Below are 17,536 nucleotides of genomic sequence, written 5' to 3'. Positions count from 1 at the left end.
TCAGAAAACATAATTCCAACTATACATACAAAAGGAAGATCTTGGAGTCATCGTGAATAGTTCTCTGAAAACATCCACTCAGTGTGTAGTGGCAGTCAAAAAAGCAAACAATGTTAGGAATCATTTAAAAAGGGATAGAGAATAAGATAGAGAGTATCTTATTGCCTCTGCATAAATCCATGGTACGCTCATATCTTGAATACTGTTACAAATGTGGTTGCTTCATCTCAAAAAAGATATGTTAGCATTGGAAAAAATCAGAAAAGGGCCACAAAATTATTAGGGGTTTGGAATTGCTGCCATAAGAGAGATTAAGAAGATGGACTTTTCACTTTACAGAAGAGGAGACTAAGGGAGGATATGAGAGAGGTCTATAAAAGCATGACCTGTGTAGAAAAAGTGAATAAGGAAAGTTATTTACTTGTTCCCATAACATAAGAACAAGGGGTCACCAAATGAAATGAATAATTAGCAAGTTTAAAACAAACAAAAGGAAGTATATCTTATAGGGTTAAAAAAAACTAGATAAATTCATCGAGTATAGGTTTGTCAATGCTTATTAGCCAGGATGGGTAGGAATGGTGTCCCTAGCCTCTGTCCAATGCTGGGAATGGGTGACACTTGTTGATTTCTTGTTCTGTTCATTCCCTCTGGGGCACCTGGTACTAGCAACTGTCAAAAGATAGGATACTGGGTTACATGGACCTTTGGTCTGACCCAGTATGGTTGTTCTTATTAAACATATTTTTCTTTATATTAACACATTTTCTTGATATACTGCTATCAGCCTATTGTTTAGTGTATTGCTGGAGAATTTGTTTGTTGATCATTCCGAGAAAAAACTCCTGCCCCAGTAGAGTATGTGATAGAATCCATGTGATATGTTTCCTCTCCTTTCACCTGAGAATTGAGATTCTATTTAGGGTTAGTTGCTTTGCCCAAATGTCCTACCCAGAGAAGAAGTCAGTATGGGTACTCACCACTTTCATGTTGTCTAGTGCCATCTTTGGGTGCATGAGGAGGATTTTGGGAATGGGATTTACTTTTTTTTTTTTTTTTTAAGTAACTTTGGGCGTGTCTACACTATGGAGAAGATTGACCCTGCAGAGATCAATCTTCTAGTGTTTGATTTAGCGGGTGTAGTGTAGACTCCCAAATCGACCACCGAGGGCAGCCCCCGCCAGTGTCCTGTACTCTTCACTCTGTGAAAAGTAAGGGAAGCTGATGGGAGCATGTGCTCCTGTGGGCCTCCCGCAGTGTAGACATTGGGACGGCTCTGCTTAAGATAAAGCATATCCAGCTATGCAAAACGTGTAGCTGGATGGTGTACCTTAAGCTCACCTACCTGCCTAGTGTAGACCAGGCCTTAAATTTTAGACCCTGCAAATATAGTTTCTTTTTGTATCTGACCTTAAAACTTTTGTAAATTTCTCTGTAAGCAGTGTCATTGCATTAAACATTTTCCATTCAAAATGTGACTGCTATGGTCATTTTTCTTGTTTGTTGCTCTGACTGTATCACACTATTCAAATTCTTCTACTTGCTCTGCTTGTTCCATGAGTTCTTGTTTCTTGTCCTAATCTTTCCAGGACATTCACAGCTCAGTTCCTCTCTACTTGTCCTTTTCCCATCATTTATTGCATCTACCCCAGCTTCCTCTGGTCTATGAACAATTCAAGCCTATCTACCCATCTTTCAGATGTCTCTGTGCTATCTTTCATGCTAGCTCTTATTCAGGGAATCCTTTCTTAATTAATCCATAACCTTCTGTTCTTTTCACTCCCATCTCAAAAGCTGCCTTGGTTTTTATGCTCTTGTAATGCGATATTCTGTACTTGGTTGTTAGCATTAAAAATTGAACTTGGGGCAGCCCATGAACCTACTGCCTGCTCTAAAAGACTAGTTCTGTTATTTCAGATCCTGTAGCCAGTTGGTATTTGAACCCAGAGGGTCAGGTGAGCTTGGATTTGGGTGGCTAGCCTGCACTAATGTCCACAATGCTATTTTTAGTGTACTAGATCAAGCATAGTAAGCATGTCTGTCTACCAATATTGGGATCATCCTTCCCTCTATGGAGTAGTCATCCCTTTGTGGTTCATCCACAGCCACACTTTGTAGGAAAGACTTATGTCTACCATAAATGAGTCAGCCAGTAAAAGTTTGATTGTGTGTCATGTTGGAGGGGCAGGGGCAAGAGGAGGATTGTGTTAAAAAAAAGTTAAGTATTTTCTGGAACCTTCAAATTATATCAGCCAGTAAAAGTTTGATTGTGTGTCATGTTGGAGGGGCAGGGGCAAGAGGAGGATTGTGTTAAAAAAAAGTTAAGTATTTTCTGGAACCTTCAAATTATACCGTAGCTATCCTGTGTAGTAGAGGGATGTTACTTTTCTGTACCCCTCACCTCTTCCTTTTTCTTGTTTGTCACTCTCTCACGTGTTACATCTTATCTCTAGACTGTAAACTCTGTGGAGCCAGGATTTTGTCTGCTGTATGTTCATGTAAAGCACTTAGCACGCTGGAGTTGATGGACGTTTCAGCAGCACAAGCAATAATTAATAATAAATAATTGGAGCTGTTGGAAAGTACAGGATATTTTCCATTCTTGTTGAAATGTTCTGCAAGAAATTGTCAACTGCAAGAAATTGTCAAATGCTGGTAAAATTGCAGGCAAAAGTCCAACTTTTTTGTTTTACTTTATAGATGTGATTTGTTTTGATTTTATTTTGCATTACATTAAATTATTTCATATAATGTATATAATACAATAAGATACATAATGTTTTTGTACCTGAAAGCACTAATAGAAATTAAATGTTTTGATTGTCCCAAATTGAATTTTTTCAGAATTTTCATTTTGTGGGAAACTTCAGAATTTTTTCATTGAATGGAAATCCGATTTCCAACTAGTTCTATAAATAATATGTCAAAATTAAATGTATTGAAATGATCCTTTACAGGTGAACACATTATTTCCTAAAACAGGCACGTTGAATGACTTACATATGTCACTAGTTTATTCATAAAGCAGTTTTGCAGATTGGTTGCAGATGGAATTCCAGGTCTTTGAAGAGAAAAAACTGCAGTTTAGTGAAGGGCAAGTTTGTGAGGCTTTTACTACAGTCTTCATTTAAAAATAGGAAAGAAATGCAGTAACAATGCTGCTGATCTGTTCTTGTTGGTCAAAAGAAGAATAAATCAAGAGTTGTTTTTCTTTGTCAAAAAGAAAAAAGGTGGCAAAGAAAAGGATTAGTGTTCAGTTCTCCTGCTTCAGTTTGATTTTTCTATTTGTGAGTGTAAAAATGTTTAACTAAGTTATATATAAACTAAGAAATAAGATTGTTCCTTTCCCTTTAGTAATTATCTAAATTAATAAAGTCAGCACTGAAGTGTACCACCTGGAATTAGGTGATGAAGATAATTCATTAAGGACTTAAACCCATGAGCTGCTGATTATCATTTTGTGTTATGCTGTGTTCTCAAATCCCATTGAATTAAGTGGAAAGGAAGGGAGCTTAGTACATCACAGGACTAGGGATTGAGCCTTAGCGTTTATATCCATATTTTTAACACTTCATAGCTGATAGGATCTGAGACTTTTCTTTGGCCTTCTGTAAACATATGCACCACTTGCAAAATTTGAATGCATATTCAGGTTCAGAGGTCAAACACTTCTACAGTCCTGGGGTTTTCAGATTCAGGGTTTTCATTTGAATTTTAGCTCATTAGGAGACCCAATCCTGCAACCACAGAAGTCAAAGGCAAAATTCCCATTGACTATGATGGTGCAAGACGGGATGCTAAAAAAAACATGAATTTGAAAGACCATAACAATTTGAGATAAATGTATTATCAGATTGTCACAGATCAACAGACGGGCCAGAAGATTCAGATTGTTACCGCACTTGATCAGAATACAGCAGGCAAGCAGTTCATCTTAACAAATCATGATGGCTCTACCCCAAGCAAGGTGATCCTTGCCAGACAAGATTCCACTCCAGGAAAGGTTTTCCTAACAACTCCAGATGCTGCAGGTGTCAACCAACTGTTTTTTGCTTCCCCTGATTTATCTGCACAACACATCCAGGTAGAGAATATGCTTTATTTCATAATATTAATTCGAATGGGATAGGAAGAGATATTTTTCTTTCCAAATATTTTCTGTACTGGTCTTGCATTTTTAATCCTTTTGCTATGTACATTTCTCTGATAGCAAGACTTGGGAGTTGTTGTTTAGAAACAATGAAGAAAATAATTTGTTCCTTGAAATTTATTATTTTTGAATTTGAATTTGAATTTATATTTCATGAGCCAAGATAGAAAAAAATATAAATGTGTAGTTTTATATGTACTTTTCAAGCCAGAACCTTCTGTCGCACTCCTGGATAGCCTTTTTGTGTTTCTGCCTCATTGCCTCTCCATCTGTTTTCAAGTATCATTTGAAAAAATACCATTTTCTCCCTTACCTTTTACTTCTTACTATTTCCCTTCTTATCCTTTCATTTTTATTTGCCATTCTGATTATTGTTTAACTGTGCAAACAATTGTTGACCACATATAGACAAAGAGATGGGAAGGGCAGGAGAGAGTGTCAATGAGATTAAGTTGTGAACTTCAGCATGTGCTTTGTAGTGTCATAACTTTTTGTATTTTTAAGTAAATCACAATAAAGATAAGTGCCTGTTAAATAAGATTTAAAGTGCTTCTAGCATAAAACATTTTGAGAAGAGATTTCAGTGGCACAGCTATAGTAGTGTAAGTAGTGCAGTAATACCCAGATCCACAAGGTTTTGGAGGGTTACCCAGACAGGAAGTTCTCCCATGCTTCAGCTGATGCACAGGTTTCCAGTGCCATGCACTCAAATCTAGCTATGTCAACTTTCCATCTGATGGAAGAGCAGCAAGGCCAAATCTAACTGGCGATGCAGTGTGACACATGGGGATGCAGCGCTACTCATGTTTGGTCTAGCTGACTTCTTCATGACAAATGGGTGGCCAGGCCAAATTTGAGTGGCACTGCAACCCTGTGTACGAAGCTATAATGCCACTGAAACTGGAGAACTGGTCTAAAGTAAATAAGGACAAATGCAACATACTCCACTTAGGAAGGAAAAATCAGTTGCACTCGTACAAAATGGGAAATGACTACCTAGGAAAGAGTATTGCGGAAAAGGATCTGCAGGGGGTTATAGAGGATCACAAGCTATCGATGAGTCAGTAGTGTAACACAGTTGCAAAAAAAGCATACATTATTTTGGGATGTATTAGTGCTTCAGGATTGTTGTAAGCTAGACACAAGGAGTAATTCTTCCACTCCATGTTGATTAGGCCTCGACTGGAATACTGTGTATAGTTCTGGGGCACCACATTTCAGGAAAGATGTGACAAATTGGAAAAAGTCCAGTGAAACACAACAAATTATTAAAGGTCTAGAAAATATGACCTATGAGAGAAGATTGAGAGAATTGGGTTTGTTTAATCTGGAGACGAGAAGACAGAGAGGGGGCATAACAGCTTTCAAGTGCCTAAAAGACTGTTTCAAGGAAGAGAGAGAAAAATTATGCTCCTTAACCTCTGAAGATAGGACAAGAAGCAATGGGCTTAAATTGCAGCATGGGAGGTTTAGGTTGGACATTAAGAAAAACTTGCTAACTGTCAGAGTGGTTAAGCACCGGAATACATTTCCCAGGGAAGTTGTGGAATCTCCATTTAGACAAACACTTGTCGGGGTGGTCCAGATGATGGTTGGTCCCGTCATGATTCATTGCTTAATTTTTCTTATATTTGGCCAGTGCTGTGTGAATGCAGGAGAGCTAATGCGCAGCTAGGATTGCGAGGAGCCTAAGATGGGAACAAAATACAGAGCTATGGGTCAGTGGGGTGCTGGTGAGTGGCCAGGAAGCACACAGGGGTGAGGGGATAGGGGACAGGCTATGGAGGGAAGGCTTTAGGTTAATGAGGAGTGCTAGGGGGCTGCAGAGGCAGGGGTTGGGGCAATTGGTTAAGTTGTGGAAGGCTCTAGGGTAGCAAAATTTCAGATTTTAGAAAGGAGGCCCTTAAAACATGACCCCAGTGCAAGAATTGGTTGTCACACCACTGTGATTGAAAGGATAAGGTGGAAGAGTACCAGACTGGATTAGAAAGCATGAACTAGTTTTATGGATAACATGAAAAGGGGGCATAAATATGGAGATCTAGTTCTGTAGCTTTGTAGGGGATTGACCCCCGGGGGGCTTACGTCCGCCCCCTCAGTTACCAAAACGTTGTTTGCCACTCCACGCAACTTACTCGGTGCGCGCCCCGCGGCGGTTGGGGGAAGGGGGTCCGGGCCCGCCCTCGCTCCGGACCCCAGCCCAGGGCCCTAAGGTAAGGGGAAGACTCCCCACCTAACAGGGGGGGGTCGAGACCCCTAAACTCCCCTGCTCTCAGGGTCCACGTCCCTGCCCTGGGCCACTTCTTCCCCCCGGAACCACTCGGTTCACCTGGATGTTCCCTCGGCCCCCACCCAGGGCCTCCAACACCAGCTTACACTCGCTGGACCTTGCAGGGGAAACGTCTCCTCGGCGTCTCCCCCCTTTGCCTGGCTCCCGGCCGCTTTTGAATGGGCCGCCGGTCGCAGGCAGATGATGTCAGGGCCTTCGTCTGCCTGCGGCCCCTCCCAGGGTCGAGCGTCATGTGACGTCTCCCTGACGTCACCCCGCCCTCGTCCCCATCCGGCGCTAACTGCCGGCCCCGACTCGTCACCCGGCCGGGGTGCCGGCTCCCCCGTTCCTGCCTCGTGCGCGACAGTTTGTACCGCGGCGGCTTCCCTCGCCCCCGCCCGCCCCGGCTCGTTCCCCGGCCGGGGCGCCGGCTTCCCTGCGCTGAAGCCGCAGCCGGCGGGCTGTGCCGTCCCGGGGGTTAAGTCCTCCCCCCCTCTCCGCGGTGTGCCGGCGGCTCTCGGGAGGGGCGGGGCTACCCCGCCACAAGCTTATACAGGCTAAATTGGGTAGACAACAGAAACAATATTTTAGAATTTTTGTGCTTTCACAAGCTAAACATATAAGGTCTCAGGAGTACATGTATTTCTCTGACCTTTTCTGCTAGGGCTTATCTACACAGTATATTAATGCACACCAACTAGGGCATAAATTTTAATGAGCATCAGTGTGTCACCGGCCTGTGTGTACCCTGCTAACACACACTTAGAAGTTCCCTATGCATACTGTGAAACTTTTATTACATACCAGTAGGGTCCATGTGGGCCAATTACTGTGGGACAAGCTAGAGGCTGTGACACCTTAGAGCAGCCATGTCCAAAGTCCGGCCCGCGGGCCAATTGCGGCCCGTGTTCCGGTTTAATACGGCCCCACAGGTAATTTGGCAATATCTATCTTTTATGGCCCCCAACGAATCCATATGTATTGAGATGAATACATTGTAAAATCTCAGTTAATGTCAGTTGGTCTAAATCAGTTATAAATATATTTGGACACAACATATACACTTGGTGTTATGTTCCTGTTCATATTTTTTGAACTTAAAAGTTGACAGACAACCTTTATTACCAATAATATGTAATGTACTTTACAATGTTCCTGACATATATTTCAGCTTCCTGGATTTTTTTTTCATCTGGCCTTCAGATATGAAAGGCAGAGCGATTTAACACCTGTTTAGATTGGTCATCCATGTGACGAAATGAAAAGTATGCCGTTTGCAATAAACTTTGCATAAAATAGTTAATTTGCATTTAATTTTAATGGTTCAAAGAATGTCAGGCAAAATGGTCGGCCCTCACGCATGTTCACTTCATCAAATCTGGCCCTCTTTGAAAAAAGTTTGGACACCCCTGCCTTAGAGACTAAGGCTATGTCTACACTGGCGGCTTCTTGCGCCAGATATATGCAAATGAGGCTAAGCGTGGAATATCACCGAGCCTCATTTGCATACCTAATGAGCCACCATTTTTGAAGAAGAGGCTCTTGTGCCAGAAGTGTCTACACTGCCCCTTCTTGCGCAAGAAAAACCCTCTTGCGCAATGCTATTATTCCTGAAAATAATCAGTGTAGCAGCATTGCACAAGAGGGGTTTTCTTGCACAAGAAGGGGCAGTGTAGACGCTCCTTCTAGAGCAAGAGCCTCTTCTGCAAAAATGACGGCTCATTAGGTATGCAAATGAGGCTTGGCGATATTCCACACTTAGCCTCATTTGCATATCTCTGGCACAAGAAGCCACCAGTGTAGACATAGCCTGACAGATTTATTAGTGCATAAGCTTACATGGGTAAAACCCACTGCATCAGATGAGTTGGAGTAGATATTACAGAGGCAGAGGTATATATATAAGAACAACAGGAGAAGCTACTTGTCACTTGTAGGACCAGAGCTAATTATGCTAATCTAGTCAAGGTAGTCATGTCTCATTTGCAGCATTTGATGTCGACACCTGAATTAAGAATGTTAAGAAGCAAGTAATCACTAATCGCGTAGTCGATAAAATTTTTATTCACTACACGATTAGTTGATAAAGGAAGGCTTCTTCAATCCCAGTTCGTGCTGGGTCTAGGAGCTACCCCTGCTGCGTCTCTGCAATTGAAATGTAGTAAGAGCCGAGCTGCTTGCAGGTGCAAGCTGAGACTGAGCTGGGTTTGCTCAATTCTGGCTCACACCACATCCAGCAGCCATTGTCTGTGTGGGGGGGATCCCAGCGGGGAGTTGGGACCCCCCATAGACAGGGGCTGCTGCTAAGAAGCAGCCGCTGTCTGGGGTGGCCTGGGCTGGCCACAGGTAGAGGCTTTTCTGAAAGCAGCCTCTGTTCTCAGTGGCTGGGACTGGCCGCAAAGACGGGCTTCTGCCCGCAGGCTACCGCAGGTAGATGCTGCTTTGCAGCAGCAACCCCTTCCCTCCCCCCTTGCAGTGCTGCCTCTAACAGAGGGGTGTCAGGTGGCACCGCAGAGACGGTGCTGCCAGGGAACCGGCTTTTAAGCCCAATCTCCCCAGCACCGGCTCTTGCTCCTCCCTCCCTCCCCCCCACCCCCGCCTTGCTGTCTCTGATACAGAGGTAGTGGGAAGTGGGGGAGTGAGTAGTCTACTTGACTACTCACTTACCTCCCTAATGTGAATATCAAGAAAGGGGAAATTGCCTTTGTAGTACGTTAACCAGTTAAGATCCTTATTAAGTCCTAAATTGGTTGTATTACATTTGCAAATGAACACCAGTTCTTGTGGGACAAGCTGAGAACAATTTATGTAATTTATGTCCTAGCTCAGGGGCGGGCAAGAGAGCTTCTGTGGGCTAGATCTTGCCCGCCAAGCAAGGTTGATCCCGCCTGTGGAGGCCCTGCCGCTCCGAATCGCACAAAGTTCCTCTGCCCTGCCAGGAACCGCCGCGCACTACAGGCAGGGCTGGCAGAAACTTCATGCACTCCCCTGCCAGTTAACTCTGATTGGCCATGGGGCGGTGGGATCACGCAGTTTCCTCTGCCCTTCCCCCACCCTGCAGAGTGCGCACCTCACTTGGAAGCGCCACGTGCTCCTGGCAGGGAGGGGAAAGGCTTTGTGCGCTCCCCTGCCACAAGGTCCTAAGGGGCATAGGTGCCTAGGGGGAACCTGGTGGTGGGCAACAGGTCTCTGCCACTGTCGGACCAATCATGGTCTGTTGGTGGGGAACTCCATTTTAATGGGAAGCTAGCTTTAAATTTTCCATAAATTTCACACAGGGCTTGCATTTAATGTTGGGGGAGGGAGTGTGTGGTGTGTGTGTGTGTGTGTGTGTGTTCATATCTTCTCAAACTGGTCCTCCCATTTGCAGTTTGCACATTCTTCTATTTTGCCCCTTCATTTGAAACAGTCTTCCTCTTTCTGTGCATCTCCCCCCTTTCAAATCTTTCCTTTAAATCCACATATTTTTGAGCTCTTTTGAATAGGGACTTTCCTTCTTCTTGGGACAAATTTTGGAGTCTTTGTTTTAGCAAAACACCCAATGACAACGATACAAGTTATGTCAGTGGAAGGATTTAAGGGATTTCTTGTATTTTATGCACACTAAATAGTGGTAGCAGCTGAGGTGAAATGAAAAATTAATAAATCAGTAATGGTTTGTCAACTTTTTCTTTAAGGAGGTTAATGTTAAATTGAAAGAAATATCAGTCATGTGTAATAGCAATACAAGATTAGAAGTAATACCTTAAATGCTGTTGCTTTACTTATGGGGGGATGTGAGAGAGAATTTTCAAAGCACTTTTTAGAAATTCATGTAACATTTTCATTATTTCTCTTCAGAGATTAGAGTTTTACCTCTCTCAGCGGAGCTAATTACATTTATTTATCTTTAGCTTCTGTTTTGATTATGTGAAGCAGGACCGAAAGAATCGATATTCTTATCTGGAAATAAGAAGTTTTGAAAGTGCTTCTAATTTCCAATACTTTGAATGGGACTATCAATTATTTCATTCCTGCTTTGCGTTGTCAGATTATTAAAATATTTGCTACTTCTGCCATCATATTGTCCTTTTTATTGCAAGCAGTGATTTATTATTATTTACAGCTTTTACAATATTTCAGTGTACAAGATCTTTTAGAGAAGTAGAAAGCTATGATCTCTATCTTAAAGTATTATTGCTATGAGTCTAATTTTAGACGTGACAAAACAAATGAAGGAACAAACATCAGACAGCATCACAGTTAAGCAAGACAAATGATAGTAATAACATCTCAGTTACTTGGTTTAGACACATTTATACCTCTTGATAATAATAAATCATTCAATAAAATATATTATGTTTAGCATTTAAAGAAATGAATGCTAAGGAAAGTTTTGAATATACGGATGACCAGGAGGCTTTCCAAATGTAGCTTTGAAAATATAAGTTCTTCTTCGAATAATATCCCCGGTGGTACTCCACTCTGGGTGCTGTTGCATCCTCGTGCCAGCGATAGGAGTTTTTTCTAGCAGTGTCTGCGGACGCTGTATGGCATCCCCTCGTTCCATTAGTATCCGTTAGGCGCGTGTGTGGTGCAGTTCCTTCTCTACCATCCTCGGCAGCAGACAGAACTTCATCTCTCCCCTTTGTTTCTACAAAAATGAAACAAAACAAATTTGGTTAACTCCCCTTAGTTTCCTCAGATTTCCCAGTTTTAAGACCCCCCAAACCGATCCTCTAGTTTAAAAAAAAAGATCTGCCGTCAGTGGCCTGCCGCTTCTCATCGCACCTAATGCTGGGATTTCCCGGCTTTAAGAGGTGTGAGTTGTGCCAGGATGCTATGCCTGTCTCATTCTGCCTGTATAAAGTGCCCCAGAGAAGCTTACCAGACACAAAAGTGCCCTCATTGCTCCAACTTGATGGCCAAAGCATGCAATGACTGTGCTAACAGGCTAAAAACCTTCCTGTACAAAAGGTCAGTTCAGCCACCTTCTGAGAACACATGATCTGCCTCAAAGTCAACATCAGAGGCAAAAGGTATGGACAAAATACGTCCCTCTACCTCTTCAGGCAAATCTGTGTAAAAAACCAGACTGTTCCCAGCCAGATCTCTGCCCTCGGCATTGACTGCTCCAAGGGTCAGCACCGTGGACAAGCCCGGCGTCTTTGGCACAACACCATCCGAGGCTCCAGCACTGCATAAGAGGACGTACTGAGCGCCCAAACAAAAGCAGACGGCATCAGGGTGCCATCTACCATTCACAAGCACCAGTCAGCACCGAAACTGCCAAGTCACTTGGCACCGGCCGCAGCACCTAAGAAACCCCGTGCCGACATGCCGCCCCCAGAGCAGTCGGTGCTACCTACGCCAACGGCACTGAGTAGTACATGAACCCTGGTACCATCCCAGGAACATCCACAACGCAAGTCTCCTAATAGGAGTCATCTTTCACCAGCACTGCTATGTAAATGCTCCTCCATTAAGTCGGTGCACTCACACATATCACTGAATTTGCCTCAATCCCCAAGTGAAGCCAGCACTGAGCCACGCAGCCACTTCTCCTCCCAGCACTCCAGCCCAGCACACAGAGCTCCATCATGGAGTACGGGGCCTATCACATACACATATCCACCACCACCCTGGTTGCGCATCACTACACATACCCTTCGCCCCTTTATCCTGGGCAATGGCAACCATGGCAGTCTCGTTCTCATAAGAAGAGTCACCATATTGCACCTTCAACAACAGCCAGGGAGCCACCTTACTCTCCCCAACCTACAACATCCATGACCGCGCCCAACTCTCCAGTCTAGACAGAGATGGAGGACTCTTTGTCAGAGGGCAAAGACAAGTCCCCTCTACATAATTCTTCGTCCTCACCAGACGAGGCGGTTATAACTACCATTCCACTCCCAACAGATGACACGAAAAAGTTCCAGGAACTTTTTAAAAGGGTGGCGTTACCACAAGAGCGAGACTTAAAGGAGGTTCAAGAAAAACAATATCGTCTGAGAACCTTGCAACCTCCTATCTCCTCCAGGATTGCCTTCCCCATGGACGAGGCCATTATGGACCTACGAGACAACATCTGGCAGAGCCTGACGTCATCACTCCAACCAACAAAAGAGTAGACTGAAAATACTTTATTACGCCAAAGGGGAATGGACTTCCTTTTCACTCACCCTCCACCAAACTCACTGGTAGTTGATTCCATTAAACACAAATCTAGACAAGCCAGTATGAAATCAACACCACAGGACAAAGACAACAAAAAAATGGATGTCACGGGTCGTAAAGTATACTCCTCGGCCACTCTGCTCCTCAGAGCAGCAAATTATACCACCATGCTAGCAGATTATGATTATTCCAACTACAGGAAACTCCAGGACCTGGTACAATACCTACCTGAACACAAAAGGCTTATCCTCCTCAACATCATGCAGGAGATCCACACAGTCTCTTGCACCGCACTACAGTCTGCAATAGATGTAGCAGACACAGCTGCACGCATCACAGCCTCAGCTATTGTTGTGCTCAGAATATCCTGGCTTCAAGCCTTGGGGTGCCAAGGAATTTGCAGCAGAAAGTTGAGGACCTGCCTTTTGATAAGACCAACTTCTTTGCTGCAAAAACCAGTGAAGTACTTCATTCAATGAAGGACTCCTGCACCACCCTCCAGATCCTGGGCATGTACATGCCCCCCTTTAAGAGAGCCAGATACAACAATTACCAAAGGCCCAGAAAGCCATACAGACAACAACTGAGGTGTGACTTCCAACAAAAGCAAAGGCCCCAGCAACCTAGACCTCAGTGCCAGCAACATCATCACTCAGCGGCAACCCAACCTTCTATATCCAAACAGCAAATTTGAAGGTTCGGTTGAGAACCAGAAACTCATTCTCCTTGTGGTCACACCATCGACCAATTATCTACAAATTCAACCATCGCCTTTGCCCATTTTTTCAACAGTGGACCCAAATAACATCAGACAAATGGGTCCTAGAGCTCACCCAATATGGTTACTCCATACTTTTCCTTTCTCCTCCTTCTACCCACCCTTCCACCCCATCCCTCTTCAGGGACCCATCCATGAGACACTCCTCAAACAAGAGGTACTTCTCCTCTGGTTAGGCACCATAGAACCAGTACCAACAGAGTTCCAAAGATGAGGGTTCTACTCGATTTATTTTCTAACACAGAAAAAGAATGGAGGGTGGAGACGCATTCTGGATTTAAGAAAACTCAACAAATATGTAGCTTACGACCAATTCAAGATGGTCATCCTCGCAACAATAATCCCAGCACTAGATCAAGGAGATTGGCTTTCGGCTCTCAACCTTCAGGATGCATATTTCCACATAACATTTCATCCCGCCCACAGCACAGGTGTTTTCTACGATTCACGGTGGGCCGTTACCAATACCACGTGCTCCCTTTTGGCCTTTCAATGGCTCCCAGAGTGTTTTCCAAAACTCTAGCCATTGTAGCAGCATGCCTACGTCGTCAGGGAGTCATAATATTCCCACACTTAGACGACTGTCTCATAAAAGGCATGTCCTTCCAAGAGGCAAAGAGCATGATCGAGACTAGGACGAGCCTCCTGCTTTGCCTCGGCTTCCATATAAACTTTGAGAAATCCACACTCCGTCCCACTCAGCCGTTGGAGTTTATAGGAGTACACATCGATAATGTTGCAGACAGAGCTACTCTACCTGCACACAGATTCGACATCCTATGCAACCTCATAGCAGTAGCACAGGCGACCCCTACCATGACAGTTGGCAAATGCCTAAAGGGCCTAGGCCACATGGCCGCCACAACCTACATTGTCAGGCTGGCAAGGTTCCACGTGAGCTGCCTTCAGGCTTGACACGTCACACTTTACATTCTGTCCAGAGACCCGCTCTCCAAGTCAGTTACCATTCCGCCGCAGGTCCTCACCTCCTTGCACTGGTGGACAAATCCACACAATGTCTTAACGGGTGTTCCATTCTATCAATCGACCCCTTCACTTACTGACTGACTCATGGGATAGGGTGCCCACCTAGGAGCCCTCACGGTCCAAGGCAAATGGTCCTTTACAGAGCAAGTGCTCCATATCAACCTTTTAGAACTGAGAGCAGTATGTTATGCATGCCAGCATTTCCTGCACCATATAACACGCAAGACTGGCAACATTATGACAGACAACACCACTTGCATATATATATCAATCGGCAAGGCGGTGCACGATTCCCATCCCTATGTACTGAAGCCCTCAAACTATGGAGTTGGTGTCTGGCGCACCAGATTACCCCTGCTGCCACTTACCTCCCAGGAGTGCTGAACGTTACAGCAGATGCCCTCAGTCACAAGTTCTACAACCACCACGAATGGGAGATATATACGCACACCCTCAGTTACGTGTTTCGCTAAGGGGTCGGCCAGACATAGACCTTTTCGCGACCAGGAACAATCGCAAATGCCACCTTTACTGTTCCAGAGCAGCCTTAGGGAAACACTCTCTTGGGGATGCTTTCTGTATCAAATGGGATGCTCCATTATTCTATGCGTTCCCACCTCTCCCCATGCTTCATAAGGTCATCATCAAAATCAGAACAGAACAAGCCCGTGTGATTCTCCTCGCACCAGTGTGGCTGAGACAAACATGGTATCTTTACCTCCACAGAATGACAGTAATGGATCCATATGCTTTTCCACCCCGACACACTCTCCTCTCACAGAATCATGGCGTATTTCTCCACCCTGAACCGCACAAACTCCACCTCCACGCCTGGCTTCTTCATGGCTCCAGAATGCTGAAAATATCTGCTCCATCACACCGCTGAGGGTGATTCTTTCCTCTCGAACCAAAAGGTTCCTCACTGGTCTACAAAACACTTTTCCATCCATTCGCCCACCAGTTCCCATCTGGGACCTCAATCACGTACTTAAGAGCCTGACAAAGCCACCTTTTGAGCCCTTAGAAATCTGCCCAGGTCATACCTATCTATGAACGTCTCCTTCCTAGTTACAATAACCTCCTTTAGAAGAGTGGAGGAACTTGCCGGCTTAATGGCGGACCCTTCCCTTATACAATTTTCTGCAAGGACAGAGTGACTGTTCGGCCCCACCCCAAATTTCTCCTGAAAGTTCCGTCTCCCTTCCCCATCAACGAACTGATCCACTTACCTCTGTTCTTCCCCAGGCCACACATTGACCCATCATATACGACATGGCACACTCTCGACATCCCCAGAGCACTTGTGTTCTACATTGATCGTACAAGAGCCTAGCAAATATTTCCTCTGCTCTTCCTCTCCTTTGCAGAATGATCCAAAGGACAGGCCCTCTCTTCTCAGAGGATTTCCAAATGTTTCTCTTCATGCATCCACACATGCTACACCATCCACAACAAAGAATCCACCTGGTACCATCATGGCCCATTCCACCAGTGCTATGTCCTCCACAACTGCCTTCCTCTCCAGGACATTTGCAACGCAGCCACTTGGTCATCAGACCACACATTTGCGCAACGTTACGCTTTTGCATCCTCCATCGCGTCATCTATGGCTGTCAGACAAGCAGTATTATCCTCAGTGACAGGGCTCCAAACCTGCCTCCATGAGCCGACTACTGCTTTATAGTCACCCAGAGTGGAGCACCCACGGGGACACTACTTGAAGAAGAAGAAGAAAGAGTTACTCACCTTGTGCAGTAATGGTGGTTCTTTGAGATGTGTGTCCCCGTGGGTGCTCTACTATCCTTCCTCCTTCCCCTGCTTTGGAGCCCTATATCTACTAGCATGGATAGAGAAGGAACGGAGGGAACCACCCCACACGCACACCTAGCAGACATTACTGGCACGAGGAAGCACCACAGCTCGTGCGTGGTGCAGCGGGGACAGAAAAATCTCCGGTCGCCAGCACGGGGACACACCAGCACCCAGATTGGAGCACCCACGGCAGCACACATTTCGATGAACCACCATTACTACACAAAGTGAGTAAGTCTTTCTTCTTTCTGTAAAAATCTTTTCTGGATAAAGGTGAAATAATTTTGTATTTTCTTGCAGATTTTAACAGACAATACTTCAACTGAACAGTCCCTAAATAAAGTATTTGATCTCTGTGTTGTATGTGGAGACAAAGCATCAGGTAAATTTTTCAGCTGGATTACTTTTTAAAAGCAGCTTCAAGTTACTCTTCAGAAACCATGTAATTTTTACACACACACTTTTTCACTGATTAGTCACTTTTAAATAAAAGGTGGAAACAGTATAAAGACAAACTTACTTAAAGATATAGCTGAACTGTGTTTAGATGGGATTTATTAATTTTAGCTTTACTAATTTGCATTTGTTTAAATGGCCCACTTAAAACAGTTTTCATATGCAGTTTAAGCATATCCAGGTCAGTATTATTTAACTGTAGACACTGATCAATCAAATCACTCAATTGGCTGAACTTGCATTCTTAATTGACTAGTCATTCTGACATTTTTGTAAAAGAAATACTGTACTATGGACTTGTCCATTGTTACTTTTAAGTGAATTAATTACAGGCAGTCCCCAGGTTACGTACAAGATAGGGACTGTAGGTTTGTTCTTAAGTTGAATTTGTATGTAAGTCGGAACTGGTACATATTGTAGGGGAAACTCTAGCCAAACATTTCTCCAGAGCTCAGTTTTATTCTCCCACACCTCACTTCTCTCAGTCCTTTATTCCCAAGCTGAGGTGTCTGCTGAGAAAAGCCGCTCCGTGTCTCCCTGATCTGCTGGGGTTGGGGAGCGCTAGCTTCGCGTCTCCCTGGTCTGCTGGGGGGAAGCAGCTAGTGCGGGGTTGCCTCACCCCGTTTGTAAGTAGGGATCCGATGTAAGTCGGATCCATGTAACCCGGGGACTGCCTGTATTTTAAACTAATAAAGATATCTGTGAAAAACTGTGCTGGTTATGTATAATATAAAAAAAGACACAATCAGGGAAAACAATAGAAATGTACTATAAAGTGTTCTTATGAATGATTTGTGCTAAGCAGTTTGAATCATCATTTTTGGAATTGCCCAAACACAGAGATGATACTTTTAATTCCCACTAAGGTAGGGTCTGTGTGTGTCTATGTTCTAGGGATGTTAAATATCGGTTAATTGAATAGTCA

At 44.2% G+C, this 17,536-nt stretch overlaps 1 protein-coding gene and 1 long non-coding RNA gene across 10 annotated transcripts in view; one reads left to right on the top strand and one right to left on the bottom strand.

The window, feature by feature from the left end:
* Nucleotides 1-17,536, top strand: part of NR2C1 (nuclear receptor subfamily 2 group C member 1) — a 114,897-nt gene that overhangs the window by 35,634 nt on the left and 61,727 nt on the right. For 6 of the 9 annotated variants that reach the window (XM_075933426.1, XM_075933438.1, XM_075933411.1 and 3 more), the window contains 2 exons: nt 3,854-4,084; nt 16,456-16,537. In XM_075933426.1, the coding sequence (XP_075789541.1) occupies nt 3,854-4,084; nt 16,456-16,537 (313 nt within the window). The remainder of the gene's footprint in view (nt 1-3,853; nt 4,085-16,455; nt 16,538-17,536) is intronic. The other 3 variants (XM_075933450.1, XM_075933460.1, XM_075933445.1) reach the window with 1 other exon arrangement.
* The window catches only part of LOC112545005 (uncharacterized), a 48,733-nt gene continuing 42,115 nt past the window's right edge, over nt 10,919-17,536 (bottom strand). Inside the window, exon 5 of the long non-coding RNA XR_012905176.1 lies at nt 10,919-11,052. This is a non-coding gene — a long non-coding RNA (uncharacterized LOC112545005). The remainder of the gene's footprint in view (nt 11,053-17,536) is intronic.

This window comes from Pelodiscus sinensis, chromosome 1, assembly GCF_049634645.1.
Source record: "Pelodiscus sinensis isolate JC-2024 chromosome 1, ASM4963464v1, whole genome shotgun sequence".
NCBI lineage: Eukaryota > Metazoa > Chordata > Testudines > Trionychidae > Pelodiscus > Pelodiscus sinensis.
The sequence above is the reverse complement of the archived record's forward strand: the minus strand, read 5'-3'. Positions and strand labels throughout refer to the sequence as shown.